This window comes from Silurus aristotelis (assembly GCF_946808225.1).
Source record: "Silurus aristotelis genome assembly, chromosome: 16".
NCBI lineage: Eukaryota > Metazoa > Chordata > Actinopteri > Siluriformes > Siluridae > Silurus > Silurus aristotelis.
The window spans coordinates 9285427-9301067 of record NC_139589.1 but is presented as its reverse complement, the minus strand read 5'-3'; the positions used below and the strand labels follow the sequence as shown (position 1 = coordinate 9301067).

The following is a 15641-nucleotide window of genomic DNA, read 5'->3' as shown; positions in this document are numbered from 1 at the left end:
TATCACTAAACATTTAAAGCTTCTGGCATGGAGCAGTTGGAGTTGGTGTTGAACTCAGATGTTGAGCTAATTTATAAATTGCTCAAAAGCTCCAGGCAACACAACTCCATCTGATCACTAGTGTTTGATTAACATTTTAATCATTTATATTAACGCTCGTTATAATAACACTAAATTCTGAACACTAATTGGAAGGCTGTTCCAAAACTGTGGGGCTTTGTAAGAGAAAGCACTGCCCCCTGTTGTAGTCGTCACTATCTGTAGGTACCAACAAATAGCCTTCACCGTTTAAGCAAGGTTGGCATGGTGGTTCATAGCGAACTAAAAGTTTGATCAGATACTGCAGCTTGACTATTCAGTGCTTTATACATCAGCAAAAGTATTTTATAATCAATACAAGGGTTTAATTTATTATTTATAATAATATTCAAATTAATTCGTGATTGTCCTCTGTTTCAGGTCTATTTATTAACAGAATGAATCTTTACAATTTACATCACATATGAGATGTCTGTGTATCTGTGTGCAAAAATATGAAGATATAAGAATCTAAAATATATAATTATTTACATTTTGTATAATAATTACATGATGTATGCAAAAAATTAAATATGCAAACATTGAAGAAAAGCATTTGAACGTAGTAAAGCCGCAGTAAATCACGTTTTGGAAACAGATATGTTACTGTTGTAGTAGACAAAAGCTATAAAAAGAGAATGGAACAGAGAAACGCAGCATGCTAACAGACTTGATAAAAATTTGCATTGGTGTTCAAATGCATAAACATTCGCTGAAAACCACAACAGTGACAAAAAACAAACAAACACGTAATCGTTTACTGCTGCTGTCATTTGTTGCTTTTAGATTTAGTTTTTGTTCCCACGGTGTAATTGAATCAATCACTATGTCACGAGCGAGCTGATTGGGCAACCTGATGCTCGCGACTCACATCAGTACAGATCCAGTGCGACTGTCACGAAGTTACAGTTTACACAATAGCATTTAAATAATCTACCATTCGCAGGTTTTGCTCACCGTGCTGATGTTTCGCCTTCATCTGTGATTTGGGACGCACACTTCTTCCTGCTGCCGGGTGACTCTGTATTTGTTGACAATGAATTTCATTATTGATTCTTATAGATTAGCTGTTGCAGCCGTAATGATTATATTAGTCTATTCTGTTTTCACTCTTGGATTTTAAACTTGTTATATCACAGACTTCACTAAGAACTTTACAAATACCTTTGACTAGATATAGAATGAAAGATGAAAGAGCATTTGTTTAAAATAAAACATTCTGTTACCATCTCTCTACGTCTCGTCTTTATTCACTTCAGACCAGTTACTGGAAATGACTAAAAGATAATTGCTCTAAAACCTTTAAGTGATTTCGACCATAAAATCATCCCCCATATCTTTCCCGGAAGTGCTTCGACTTATCGTTCGGAGTGGGTGTTTCTCTCAGCATTAAATCAATAACTATACAAATAGATACACAATAATTAAATCAATCAAAAGATAGTTTCAATTTGAATTTTGTTCATGTTCACTTTCTTTTATTATTCATTCATTTGCAACACAATTGTATCCTCGTTCCCTTTACTACATCATATTCAAGTGCGTTTCATGTTTGTGTTTTTTTCTTCCGATGTTTCAGTACAGGTTTGAGATGTGTTTTTTTTATAATTTTTTTTTATTTATTCACCCGGTTCTGCAAGTTTGTGCGTCATCAATACAGAAATAGAGATTTTTAAATATTGCCACATTAACCAGAAGAAACACGAAAACATTTGACAGTAATAGGAACAGATCAAAGGCACTAGTATGCTTTGTCTGGAGTGAAAGTTTTATATAATAAATTAAGGGCTACCAGCATTTTTTTTTAGGGTCAAAAGCTTATATAGGCTGCCAGAGAGGAAACCATTATTTGTAAGTCAGAAAGTGAAGATAACCTTTAATGGGAGATCTGTGTATGAATTTCAGGTGCAGATTTAAGCACAGATGATTGAGGGAAATGATGCCTATCCAAACAGTATTATAACCTTGCTTACAAGATCATTTGGCACACAAGTGGACAGATGGAGTATTTCAATTCCTTTTAAGAAACAAAGTGCATTTCTTTACTCTCTTCCAGAACGCCCTCCGACGTTCCACTTTTTAGAGAAATTGGGAGACCATGGCAAAGGGGTTAAAGAGCATCAAATGTTTTATAGAAACCCCTTGAATTTATGACACACACAGACTTGTTCCAATGGTCCTTCCTACACTGGGGTGGGGGGGATTATGATGGTTGCAACAAAAAAAAAAAGTAAAAAAAAAATAAGTACAGTCCCGAGTGTGTAACATTAGAGAGAGACCTCCTTTGATCTGAGAGTCCTGCATTGGCTGATGGCACCTCAAAGCAGCATAGTGACAGGTTTCTCTAGGAACTTGCGGAACTCGGCCAACCACTGCGCCCCGACGGCACCGTCCACCACCCGGTGATCACAGCTGAGAGTCACAGACATCATGCTGGCCACATCGAACCTTCAAAACACATCATTTATAAGTACGCAAGTATTGCATTGAAATATTGATCAACTATAATTAACTGTACATAGACAGAGCAGGTGGATGGGAATACAGTAATCTGTCGCTGTACCGTGGTTCGAATCCTGCTCCCCGGTTTATCGTGGAATCGCAGTTGCCGCGTAACTAATTTGTTTGGCTGATTTTCCCGGTCTCTCGCGGACAGCACGTAGACCAAACAATTTTTATGTTTTAGACCAAACGAGTTTTATGTTATAATAAATAGTATGAATAAAAATTATTTTTTTTTATTATAAAATGGAGTCAAATATTACAGTACAGTACTGTATACATAAAATTGCATTTTTGGGGTGGCGTCCATTTATCACTATAGGGTTAAGGGCCTCACTCAGGGGCCCAGGAGTGGCAGGTGAGTGTGGTTGGGATTTGTCTCTAGTGAATCTTGTGAATTTTTGTCTCACCCTTTCTCATTGTCTGCAGGCAGCAGCCTCTTTTCTGAGCCTCCCACTGCCAGGATACAGGCTTGTGGAGGATTGATGATGGCAGAGAAGTTCTTGATTCCATACATGCCCAAATTGGAGACTGTAAAGGTTCCACCCTATAAGACAGAACAAAAAAATGGAAAAGACCATTTTATACCCAAATGGGGTCTAACGAATGTAAATAATTTAATTTAATTTTTCCATTTATTTAATTTTATTATATCAAAAAAATTTTATTATACTTTTAACTTTTATAAAAAAGATACTCAAATATCTCGACCCTGAGATACCGTTCTGTCCTTAGTCTTTATGTATCTTTACATACAGACATAAAATAAAATATGAAAAAGTGAAACATTTTCTGTTATATTCACCTGGAATTCGTGTGGCTGCAGTTTGCCATCACGAGCCCTAAGAGCCAGTGCAGTTACATCTTGACTGATGGTTGCTAAGCCTTTAATATGAGCATTGAATACAATAGGAGTGATCAGACCGCTGGGTGTGCTGACCGCAATGCTAACATCCACCACATGATTTCTGAGAATGAACAAAAAGTGTGTATAAGTTATAACAACAACAACAACAACCACAATAATAATATCTGCTGGTCTGCAAAGATTTTTGTCATTATTTGCTAAGCAGCACTGCTTCCCTCTTGTGGTGAGGAGCAGCCATTAAAATTGGCAAGAAATCGGAAGCTGCCATTTAAAAAAAACTTAAAACTAAAAAGGACTAAATGTTGATTAGTATGTTCAAAAAGCACATACAAATCTCCACAAACATTTGTCCACATAGTGTATGTGCAAGACCGGATCGCTCGTTCAAATCCAGTCACGGGAACGCAACAAATAAAGTCTGTGTTCCTGCATGTGTAACTGGATTGAAGGTAATACAACATGCCTGGTCTTGCAATACAATCTGAAGCAGTTATTAGCAGCTTTAACACGGCGTTCCAACAAAGCAGACGCTCTCGACTCTTTTATAGGACTCAATGCCACGTTACAGAAGATCGTAAGTGTGAAACCACTGCCGCTAAGACGAGCGAATCCCAGGGTTACTCACTGTCGGATAACTGTGTCCATCCAGGAGGAGTTCGCCTCTGGAACTTTTAAACATGCCAGTGCTGATGCTTTGATGATGAAGTCATTCACTGACAGTTTGATGTTGTCTGCTTTCACCTCCTGATCATACCATGAAAACAGGGGAAAGAAAACAGATCCGCTTACAGCATAATCCTCCAGCAGAATGTTATGTACATGGAATAGAAATGAATGCAGCATCTTACCATGTTAAGTTCTTTCCTTAGGTCCAGAACTTGGTCCATGTTGATATCCACAGACAGGTAGTAGTGAGGAATAGTCTGCTTTGACTGCATCAGCCTCTGAGCAATCACCTAATAAAGGGTAAAATCATATGAGGAGCAGAGAGGTGAAAAATTGTTGCTGTATTTATTCTAGAAGAATAAGAATACAAATGAAAATAAAATGTATATATGCACTTTAAAGAGAATATTTGCTGTGCATGGCACTTTCCAGGCACCACAAACAATATGTAGGAACATCCAGGGGTTTCGATGCCTAGTTACAGCTACTAATCATTGTTTTTCAGAAAACTAGTTTGGTAGAATATATAAATAATTTACATTATATACATTTGAACAGATTCTTAATGCATTCAACTTTTCTAAATTATATTTAGAATTTCTTCGTCATTTTTTACTAGGGGCTTAACGATACGTACATCGGTTTTTGAGTTTTTTACATGTAAGGTTTTAAAGAAAAAGAAAAAAAAAAAAACTTTTTTGTTGTTCATTAATGCAGTTTGTTATTATTAACATTTGTGAACATCAACAGTTAACATTTGTAAAACAATAATAAATAAAATGCCTGCTTGTTTAAATTATATATACAATTACATTTTATAATATTTAGAAAAAATTAAATAGGTCAAATTAATGCAATACACCTTTTATGATTATTGATTAATTTCAGTAATTGATTAAGTTGGCACAAATGAAATTGATATAATAAAATTAAATAAATGGAAAAATGTAATTAAATTATTTACATTCGTTAGACCCCATTTGGCTATAAAAGTGTCTGTGTTTTACATTTAATATTTTATTTTCTAAAGATATAATCTGCTTAACGTATTACAGAATACTTTAACAAATGTCTTCATTCCTTCCATCCTTAATTCATTCACTCCCTCGATATGTGGAATTGTCAGGATTTTCTCCTTTTAAAAGAAATTCTTGAAGCTGGACATAAAACGCTGAAGAATCCATATCGCTAGACTGTCGTAAAAACGCAAGGAGGGCAGCGATTTAGCGAAACAAATCGTATTTCCAGTAAAAAGCGAGTTACCACAGTGACACTACGCTAACTGTAGTTTTTTTTTTTTTTTTTTACATATATATTTTTGTTATGTTTAAGAATACATTTTTTAAAATTAATTAATTAAAAAACAGTGACACTGCTCTCAAAGTGCGACAAACTTGCAATCCGCGACTTAACAGGTTCACGAGGGAACTGGGATTTGATCCAAGTTCCCCTGTAAAATGGATTGCATCCGGTACACGTGTATGGACATCATCTTTATCACCCCTCCATCATTATGCATAAAGATGCCTCTATATAAGAGACTCTAGTCTCCGAAGCTCTTTCCTGATTAGGAACACGTAATTGTGTGTAATCATAGTAAAGGAGTGGACTGTACTGATGGAAACTCACTCTGCGGATGTTGCTGATGGGGATGTCGGTGAAGGTGCCGGTGGGTACAGGTGCCACGGCTGGTGCACGAGCGGGCGTGGGTGCTGCAGGAGCTGCTGTTGGAGCCTTAAACATCATTCATTTAACATAAAATTTTAGATAATGGGATATACACTTTTGCCTTCTGGAAGGCTGTAATAGTTTTGCAGCACTTGAGAAATCACTACATTGAGTTAAAAAAAAAAAAAAAAAAAAAAAGATAACGATTAGGAAATAGATTTCCAAACTAAGGAAAGGTTACACAGGTTGCATATTGCGAAATATAGCATTAGAAAATGTTAACCAGTGTGAAGATTGTAAAGCAGAATTTCTGCTACATTAAAGCTTTTTTTTTTATATAAAATGTCTCAGTATACATACAGTACACATACACAATAGTTTGAATTGTTGGTATGGGGGTTCTCTTTATGGTGAAACTGTTCAACTGGCTGATTTTTTTTTTTTTTTAAGCAAAAAATATGTTTCACTCACAGGAGTTGCTTTGGCTGGGACAAAAGTCTCAATGTCTTTCTTGGTTACTCGTCCATCTGGTCCTGAGCCTGCACACATTAGAGGGATATTTTATTCTGTCAGGAAAAAAATTTTGCAAGTACTTTTGTGCTGACACTGCAGTTATACAGTGCACTCACCAGTGACCTGTGTGAGGTCGATCCCTTTCTCAGCAGCCAGTTTCTTGGCCAGTGGGCTTGCAAACACTCTGCCCTTCCTAGCAGCAGCAGCAGCTGGAGTGGCAGCCGGGGTCGCCGCAGGGACAGAGGGAGCAGGAGGAGCTGCCACCTGAAAAGACATATTGATTCAAGAAAATGAGCTGCCACTGCAATCCACTGAGTTGCTTCATTAATCCACTGATCTGATTATAAATTTTTTTTTTTTTTCCCTATAAACAGCCCACCATGAAAAAACTTGCAAAGAAGTTCTACTAATAGACATTTGCTAGAAGCCCACCAATAATAATAAAAAAAAAAAAAAAAAGATAAAGTCCACAAAAGCCTCTATAATACCATTGGACCAAGGACGACCTTGACATGTTGTAAGCCAAAAGCAGGCAAAAAAATAATAATCACACCACCTTAAACTGCTATAAGCCTAAATGGGTTCCAACTCAATCAGACCTCTGACTGATCTTTCAAAATATACCACAAACAAAAGCAGTTCCATTGGTGACTATTGCAGTGTTTTCTTACAGTGTCTTTTTTTTAATGATTCGTCCCGGTAATAAAATCAGTTTTCTCTGAGATTTCTCTGCCCGCTTTAAAGCAGAAGTCACAAAACATTGTCAGACCAAGAATCCAAGAAATTTGAAAATGTCTCTCAGCACTTTTATTTATGTGTTCACTGACTGATAGAAAGACAGTCTTCGGTATTTCTGTTCTGTTCTGTTCTTTCTCGCTCTCCAACGCTGGCACAACTGGAGCCTGCATTTTTTTTTTACGAACAGGTGTGTCATCATCGGTAAAGTGGGACAAAGGTGGAGACTGTTTGAAAAAGTTTGATATTTTTCCTCTCAACATGGTATTTCTAATGCGGGAAAGTTGCTTTAACTGTCCGGTTATTTTGGCGCTTTAACTCGAGCGTAGACGAAGCATTACATCAACAAATTCCGTGATTTACACCATTCTTTACAGAAAACGCACATAAAAAGTCGCAGGTGGTGATTTCGCCAGCAATATTACTCTATTAGTATTTTTATTAAAGCAGTCGCAGACTGGAGTAGGGCTGCAACAACTAAAATCGATAAAATCAATAATAATCGATGATTAATTTCGTTGTCAACGAACGTTATCATTTAGATGGGCTGCTCACGTTACGGGTTTAGCGTGACGGCAAGATAATAATGGCGCCTGGGAAAATGGCGGACAGAACAGGGTCCACCTGAAGCAGGAAAAAGTGTGCGTCCCAACTCATCCAAAGCGTTGGAGCATTTTATATTAAACGCAAGAAAGAAGACGGTAACCCGCAAGTTATTGCAAAGTGGAGCTTGTGTGCGATGGAAGTTCCACAGTGATGAGCAGGTGAAAATAAAACACTGGGGTCACGGATAAAGGCGAAAAATCAGCACGGTAAGTAAAAACGGTATAATCCTCATCATGTGAAAATGGTGTAGTTTAATTAAATGCTATTGTATAAACTGTTTGTTTGAAACTTCGGGACAGTCGCACCGGATCTGTTCTTTCGTGACTCGCGGGCATCAGGTTTCGCAATCAGCTCGCTCGTGACATAGTGATGGATTTAATTGAAACAATAAATCAAGTCTGTTAGCATGCTGCGTTTCTCTGTTCCATTCTCTTTTTATAGCTTTTGTCTACTACAACAGTAACATATCTGTTTTTAAACGTGATTTACTGCGGCTTTACTACGTTCAAATGCTTTGTATGTTTTCAATGTTTGAATATTTAATTTATGCATATATCATGTGTTTATCATACAAACTTTTAATAATTTCATATTATAGATGCTTAGATCTTCACAACTGAACAAAATGAATTTCAATCTGAATTTTGTTTGTCAAAAAATATTCAAAACAAATGTTATTTTATATTGATTTTTTTTTTGCACAGTTTTTAGAACTTGCCATCGAGAATTATCATTAAAAACAACGCAAATGTTGATTTACACAAATTGCTTCACCGTGTATACTCAAATGCTGTTGTTTTTATTTGCAGAAAGAAAAAACTCAGCATGAGTGAATTTGTTCAAGGAGAAATCCCCCATGTACTCCTCAACACTCAGCCACTATAAGCGTTATAAAATATCAAAATTAAAAATAGTTAAACTCCATTTTTTTATACACTTTTTTTTACATAGTCCCCGAATTAGATTAGTTTTATATAGTTATATTAAGCAAAACATCTAATTAAAATAAAATGTAGTTGGTTTTTTTCCCTCCAATTATTCGAAAAAAAAAAAAATTATTATAATCATAATAGTTGCAGCCCTAATCTGGAGTCCAATCAGACCATAAAGACAGTAAATATAAAGAAATGTTTCTTACTGGTGCAGGAGCTGGAGGCGGGCTAGTAGCCATCCCGGTCTCGACGTAGTCAGCAAATGCCTGAATGTCAGACTCTTTCTCTACCATGATGCACAGAGGGGTACCTAGGGGGACATCTCTGGTTCCTTCGGGCACCATGATCTTAGCCAAATATCCCTCTTCCTGTACCTCAAAACCTGAAAAAAAATAAATAAATAAGCCACACTAACTAGAGCTGGCTAGCTAGCTCCCAATGATCAGACCATTCACATTAGACTTTTCGGATAAAATCTGCACCCCTTCTCTCTCATCTTCATCTGAAGGGTTTCAATATTATAAGCCAAAAGTTATATTTTTGCCAAATGTATCTGCCATGAACGAAAGTCTCATGAGGCCATGTATTTCTTTCTTCATTTCTCGTTATCACGACTTTCTTCTGAACTTAACGTAAATACTAAAGACGTAATTGGATTGCGAGAAAATCTTACACCATGTGAAAGTTTCTGGTGTATATTATTTATATTTATATATATATATATATATATATATATATATATATATATATATATATATATATATATATATATATATATATATATAAAACCTGCAGGCCTTTAAATAAAAATGATGGCCTTACTGGTTAATGTTATGTACCAAAACTATGTATAGCTATGTTTACTAAGTTCACTGTGATCATGTTCATCCTGGCCAGGGAATTTACTTTAACGCTTATAGCTTCAACAGCAGACCCGTTATCCTGAGCAGTTAAGGGTTAAGCATCTTGTTTAAAGGTCCTGAAATGGTAGATTGGTGGTGCTGGGATTTGAACTTACAACCTTCTGTTTGAAAGTCCAATGCCTTAATCACAGAGCTACCACCTCCCAGGTGAAACCCAGCTTTTGGATGAGACAAAGGTCCACATTATAATCCTGCTCCTAATCGCAGACAATGAGAAAACCCAACATGCATGTCTCAGTGCTCACAGAACTGAATAGATCTCAGGCATGAGAGAGTCACTGCACACTTGATTTACTGCTCCATGCTAACAAACTTTCAGTAGTTCCAGGCAGCTAGATATTAGAACATGCAGTAGTGAAATCTCTCGGCGTGACAGCTCACCAATTGTAGCTTTATCCGTCTCGATTTCAGCGAGCAAGTCGCCTTCATTCAATTTTTCTCCCACTTTCTTCTCCCAGCGTTGCACCGTGCCCACAGTCATAGTCGGGGAAAGAGCTGGCAAAAGAATCTGCACGAGCCATGATAACAAAGAAACATCAATGGGCATCAACTCGTCGGGTTCATGATCATCATTACAAATCCAATGTCTTCATATAGGCCTTATGTGAGGAGCAATAACAGCACTGCCGGCCAATAGAGTGACACACTGACTATCATTATTGGGTAAAACTTGCTCTAATAGCCAGCAAGACTCACCTTCATGTGCGCAGGGTACGAACTGCCAGGGGCTTGTGGAGGAAAGGGTGCAGAGGAGGCGGCTGCTGGAGGTGGAGTTGCTGCTGTGGCTGCTGCTGCTGCTGATGGTGTTAAGGCGGCCAGTTTTTCCAGATTAAGGTCCTTAAAAACTGGGATGAGGTCAGGGCTGAAGGCAAATACACAGCATTTTAGTGCAAACATCTTAACATATTAACTATCTTAGTTCCTAACAAAACAGAATTCAGATTTTTTTCCCAATGTGGTCTCTACTACATAAAAACAGATCCATTGTTTCTGCTACATGATCGTGTGAAGCGAAGAGGTTGAGCATTACATAACAAGCATTAAGCATCAAATAACATCGTCAGTGTGTGAATTTCTTCTTTTTTTTTTTTTGCCATTACAGTTTTTATTCATTTATTAATCCTGAGATGATTTTTGCCATTAAATTTAATTGTGATTTCTTTTTTCACACTTTATCTAAAATGCCCCATGTCTGCATGGTTGAATCTGCCAAACGGTCACAAAACTCCAACCAAATAAACCAAAAATGGACAAGAAGTTGTGGACACCTTTCTGTAAGATTCATGTGTGCTTTTGGAACATCCCATTCCACATGTATTGCCTGTTTGCTGCTATAATAATCTCCACTCTTTAAGGAAGCTTATCCACTAGACTTTCAAGTGTGGTTGTAAAGAGCTTTATAATAGGCCACTCAAGATCTTCCACTTTAGCCCATGTAAACCATATGTTCATGGAGCTGATTTTGTGCACAGGAACATTGTCACAGTGGTTAAGGTGCTGGGTTACTGATCGGAAGGTCGGGGCATCAAGCCCTGTTATTGCCAAACTGCCGTTTTTGGGCCCTTGAGAAAGGCCCTTAACCCTCTGAGCTCCAGGGGCACCATATCATGGCTGACCCTGCACTCTGACCCCAGCTTTTGAGCAAGAACAAGAATTTCACTGTGCTGTGACATATATGTGACAAATAAAGGCTCATCTGACTTTTCTAGCCAGATGTTCCAATATTTTTGTCCATATTGAGTAGATATCTGCGGGATACCCATTTCAACCTACAATTAAACATACTCAATATTTTTAATCTTGCATATTAATAAAGAAAATGTATGGAAATTAGGAGAATTGGGATGCAGCACACGTTTTGTTTTGTGCAAAACATCTCAGAAAGTAGAGAAATCCTGCTTCAGGCCGTTAGAGTTACATCAACAATAAAGTGGCTTGCTTATTAAATAAATAAATAAATAAATAAATAAATAAATAAATAATACTAGACAGTTAGACTGGTTTTCTCTCAGTTGCAACAATCAGTGTGCATAAAATCCTCTTAGCCAAATATAAAAGTGGCTCTATGATTAAAATGAAGAAATAGCAATTAGCAGTTACATCCCTTGAAGAACAATATTTCACTAAGGAAAAACCAAAAAAAACTCCTCTCACTTGTCCACAGTAATACAGATGACTGATCCAACGGGAATGTCTCTTGTACCCTCTGGTACCAGGATCTTGGCGAGATAGCACTCCTCTAGTATCTCGAATCCTACCGTGGCCTTGTCTGTTTCCACCTGTATAAACATGTGCAGTGTAAAGACAAATGTCCAATATCTGCACTGCAATGTCAATGTCAATCTGCACTGCAATGAGGTTGGGACACTGCGCAATATATAAATAAAATATATGCAAATCTCATAAATCCATATTTTATTTAAAATAAAACAAACTATACATATTTTTTATGTTTAAACTAAGAATATACACAATTTTAAGGGGTAAAAAGGTCATTTCGTAATGTATGGCTGCAACAGGTCTCAAAAAATGTTTTAGGAGAGAAATGTTGTCCCATATGTGTCTGATACAGGTTTTTAGCTGCTCAACAGTTCTGGGTGTTCTTTGTTGTATTTTTCGTTTTATTGTGCACCAGTGTTTCCAAATGGTGAAAGGTCTATCCCCATCTTCTACTTCTAAAAGACTCTGCCTATCTAAGATACAATATTTATACCCAATCATCTTACTGACCTAATAAGTTGCAAAGTATTTCGTCAACTGTTTCAACAACACTTTTTCCAGACTTTTTTTGAGATGTTTTGCAGCCACCAAATAAAACATTTCCTGGTACATTTCCTCAGTTTAAACATTTACTATGTCTTCTATGTTTTACTGTAAATAGAATATGAGTTTATGAGATTTGCAAATCATTGCATTCTGTTTTTATTTACATTTCACAAACTGTTTTGGAATTGTGATTGTATTTCAACAAGCTTCTACTGTGATCCTGAGACATCCAGATCCCTACTTCTGCCATCTTCAGGACAACAAGCTCCTCTTTATTTATACTTATTTTTTTGCCCCTAAACCTGTTGGGTCCTTTTCCACTTTACCTCCATTTAGGTCTTACTTTCCACTCACTCAGTAGCTATAAACATAACACATGGGTTGCGCAGTTATACGGAAAACCCCCCCGAAAATTATATGACTGGGCAGAATAGAATGATAGAATATAGCCAGTCAATATTGCGTATACTATTTTTCTAAAACAGCAATCACTCGAGTGTTCTTCTTACACTACAGCAGTTTTCCTTCTGTTTAGTGATATTTAAGGAGCGTCCATGAATCAAGTTCCTGTTATCACACGTTATTTCTTGCTACCCATAAACGAGCTTCTCTTATTCTCTCCAATTTAATTTCAGAATAAACTGCAACTGGTTGTTATTAAAAAAGTAAAACCCTTCATACTTAATAAAATGTAAAACGTACAGCTTCACCACCGAAAGTTATTTGCTTACATAACGTGTAAAAACGAGTGCATTCGAATAAACTGTGATTTACACTGTAGCTGGAAGTCTGAGCTGCAGCTCAAGCGAATGAATCAATACTTTCTGGTCAATCGTGTTAATTTCACAAACAGACACACGAATTCCCGTCTCACCTCAGCGATCAGGTCTCCCTCGTTAATTTTATCCCCCTCCTTCTTCTCCCAGCGAGCGATGGTGCCCAATTGCATTGTGGGAGATAAAGCAGGGAGTTCCACCTGCATAAAAAATAAACAGCAACAAGGTCATGTGGATAATTAAGAAGGAAAAAAAAAAAAAAAAAAAAAACACCAAAAAAAAACCCCACCCAATATATTAGCTTATGTTTGTTATTTCGTGTGGCATTTCAATAGCAAGTGAACAAGCAGTTCTCCAAGTTAATGTGCTGTGAGCAGGCAATGGCATTATTTGCTTCAGTGTGTGTTCTATGTTCTTCTGACGTCCATGTACATTTCCTCTTTGTTCTTCACTTCAATTCTACCTCATTTACAAATAAATAAATACATACATTTAAACGAGTGATGGTATTAGGAATTGGACTGATTCAGGTAGGACACCACTGAAAGGATAGTTGTGAAATGCACGTCCTGTCTAGAGCAGCATTTCAGGGCCATATCTGTGGAGGTGTACTGGATACGCTAATAAAGTGCAGCTGTGCTGGAGGTGAAATGTATGTGCTAAAGGGTAAAGGGGATTTTTACTTGTACCATGTACATTGCAGCACAGTGAAATTCTTTCTTCGCATATCCTAGCGATGTTAGGACGCTGGGGTCAGAGCACAAGGTTAGACATAATACAGCACAGAGGGTTAAGGGTCTTAATAAAGGGTCCAACGGTGGCAGCTTTGCGATAAATGGGGCAAAGATTTGGCAGCTTGGTGAAACTAGGGCCCAACAGAGGTAGCTTGGCAAGCATGGGGCCAAACCGTGGCAGCTTGGCGATAATGGGGCCCAACAGTCGCAGCTTTGCGATAATGGGTCACAACAGTGGCAGCGCGGCGATCCCGGAGCCCTACTGTGGCAGCGCGGCGATCCCGGAGCCCTACTGTGGCAGCGCGGCGATCCCGGAGCCCTACTGTGGCAGCGCGGCGATCCCGGAGCCCTACAGTGGCAGCGTGGCGATAATGGAGCCGACAGTGGCAGCGTGGCGATCATGGAGCTCTACTGTGGCAGCGTTGGTTTCATGGAGCCCTACAGTGGCAGCGTGGCGATCGTGGAGCCCTACAGTGGCAGCGTGGCAAACGTGGAGCCCTACAGTGAACTAATAAATGCTCTTAGGGTTGAAACCTCATATTCACTCTCTCGTTTTAGAATAGTGGATGTTATTATTAATGTGCTCATTTGATCACAGATTACATTTTAGTTCATCCCAAAGTTATTGAGTGTGGTTAAATCAGGACTGTGTGCAGGCCACTTGTGTTCTTCAACTCCAGCTAGGCTTTATTGAGCAACCTGGCAACCATGTCTTCATGGTATGACAAAGAATCCTTGCGAGAAATCAAACTCCAAAGGGAACCAGTCCTCATCTGGGTGACGCCGAACGTCCGGTCATTAAAGTTTAGCATTTTTGAGGTCGGTCAGTGAGTGTTTATATGAATTACAGTCCAGATCCATCTTCATGGTTTAGTATAATCGTGTTCTTCAGTAAAATTGCCAAGTACTTTATGTGACAATCCCTTCCAAGAATCAAATGTCTGATTTCTTTAGCTGATGTTTTCAGGATGAAGAGTGAGGGTGATGGACAGGAGGGATGGTTATAATTCATATAATTGTGTAGAAGTCTGACAGAAGTAATGATGAATAAAAGGGTGTCATTATGTTCGAAATGAAAAATTGAAATATGAAATAAAACCCAAGCAGCTATTGAGAAGAGGTGAGCAGCACACTGTGACGGTAACAGGTCGGGTCCTTTAGCTGAGGAGTTAGTTAGCTTAGCATGAACGTTACCTTCTGGTGAGGCGGTAGACTGCAGACTCTTGCACTCTGACTGAAGGAGACACTTCGTGGTGGTGCTGGTATTAAGGCCTGCGTTCTGCATCTCAGGATGCCGGACTGTGCAAGTCTGCCGCAATTCAGAGCCCGGCCTCTGCTCGAGCACAGTACCGGTCCTGATCGCGCTCCAGCACCCGGGCCTGAGAGGACACCCCGGCGGCTCGCTCTGACCGCTGGACTCAGTCTCAACGCCAAACGCAACATTTTGAACTTACTAAGAGGAAAAAATTTAACCGATCACGGGACCAGAAGAGGCTCCTTTTGGTATCAGGATCTCTGACACCTTTATTACACCTACAGCCCGAGTTCAACACACAGCCTCACTTTCCAATGACCTCCCAGTCCAAAACATCTCGCTTTCCGGCGCTCTCCTTCCCCGTGTCCTCCCGGCTTCACACGGGATGCCACTACAGGATTTATCCCCCTTACAATCAGGCGAAAAAGTCAAATCATGTAGGCTTTTCTACAGAAGTCCTAACAGGCAAATAATTATATATTTTTTCTTCCTTATTTTTTTGCGTCTTTATTTTCTCCTGATCTAGACATTACGAGTTGTTTTCTCATGATCACGACTTAATTTTCTCGTGATCTCGACATAACAAACATTGTTTCTGCCACGAATGGATTTTCCATGA

The 15641-nt window shown here is 38.4% G+C and overlaps 1 protein-coding gene across 1 annotated transcript; it reads right to left on the bottom strand.

Annotated features, from left to right (window-relative positions):
- Positions 1–1534: 1534 nt before the first annotated feature.
- On the bottom strand, positions 1535–15424 carry dlat (dihydrolipoamide S-acetyltransferase (E2 component of pyruvate dehydrogenase complex)). The gene is made up of 14 exons (XM_083565605.1): positions 14962–15424; positions 13132–13233; positions 11646–11770; positions 10188–10353; positions 9873–9999; positions 8775–8950; positions 6412–6559; positions 6254–6321; positions 5744–5848; positions 4297–4404; positions 4074–4192; positions 3386–3548; positions 2991–3127; positions 1535–2526 (listed from the first exon to the last, which is right to left on the bottom strand). The coding sequence occupies exons 1-14, from the start codon at positions 15208–15210 to the stop codon at positions 2397–2399; spliced, it is 1923 nt and encodes a 640-aa protein (XP_083421731.1). The 5' UTR covers positions 15211–15424; the 3' UTR covers positions 1535–2396.
- Positions 15425–15641: the final 217 nt, after the last annotated feature.

Bases quoted from the DNA above. Each gene is read 5' to 3' on its own strand.
- dlat (XM_083565605.1), bottom strand. From the start codon at position 15,210: ATGTTGCGTTTGGCGTTGAGACTGAGTCCAGCGGTCAGAGCGAGCCGC. The intron at 10,000-10,187 runs GTGAGTCTTGCT...TGGCTCGTGCAG, and splicing joins CGTACCCTGCGCACATGAAG to ATTCTTTTGCCAGCTCTTTC. The intron at 8,951-9,872 runs GTGAGCTGTCAC...ATTTTTTTTCAG, and splicing joins GACGGATAAAGCTACAATTG to GTTTTGAGGTACAGGAAGAG.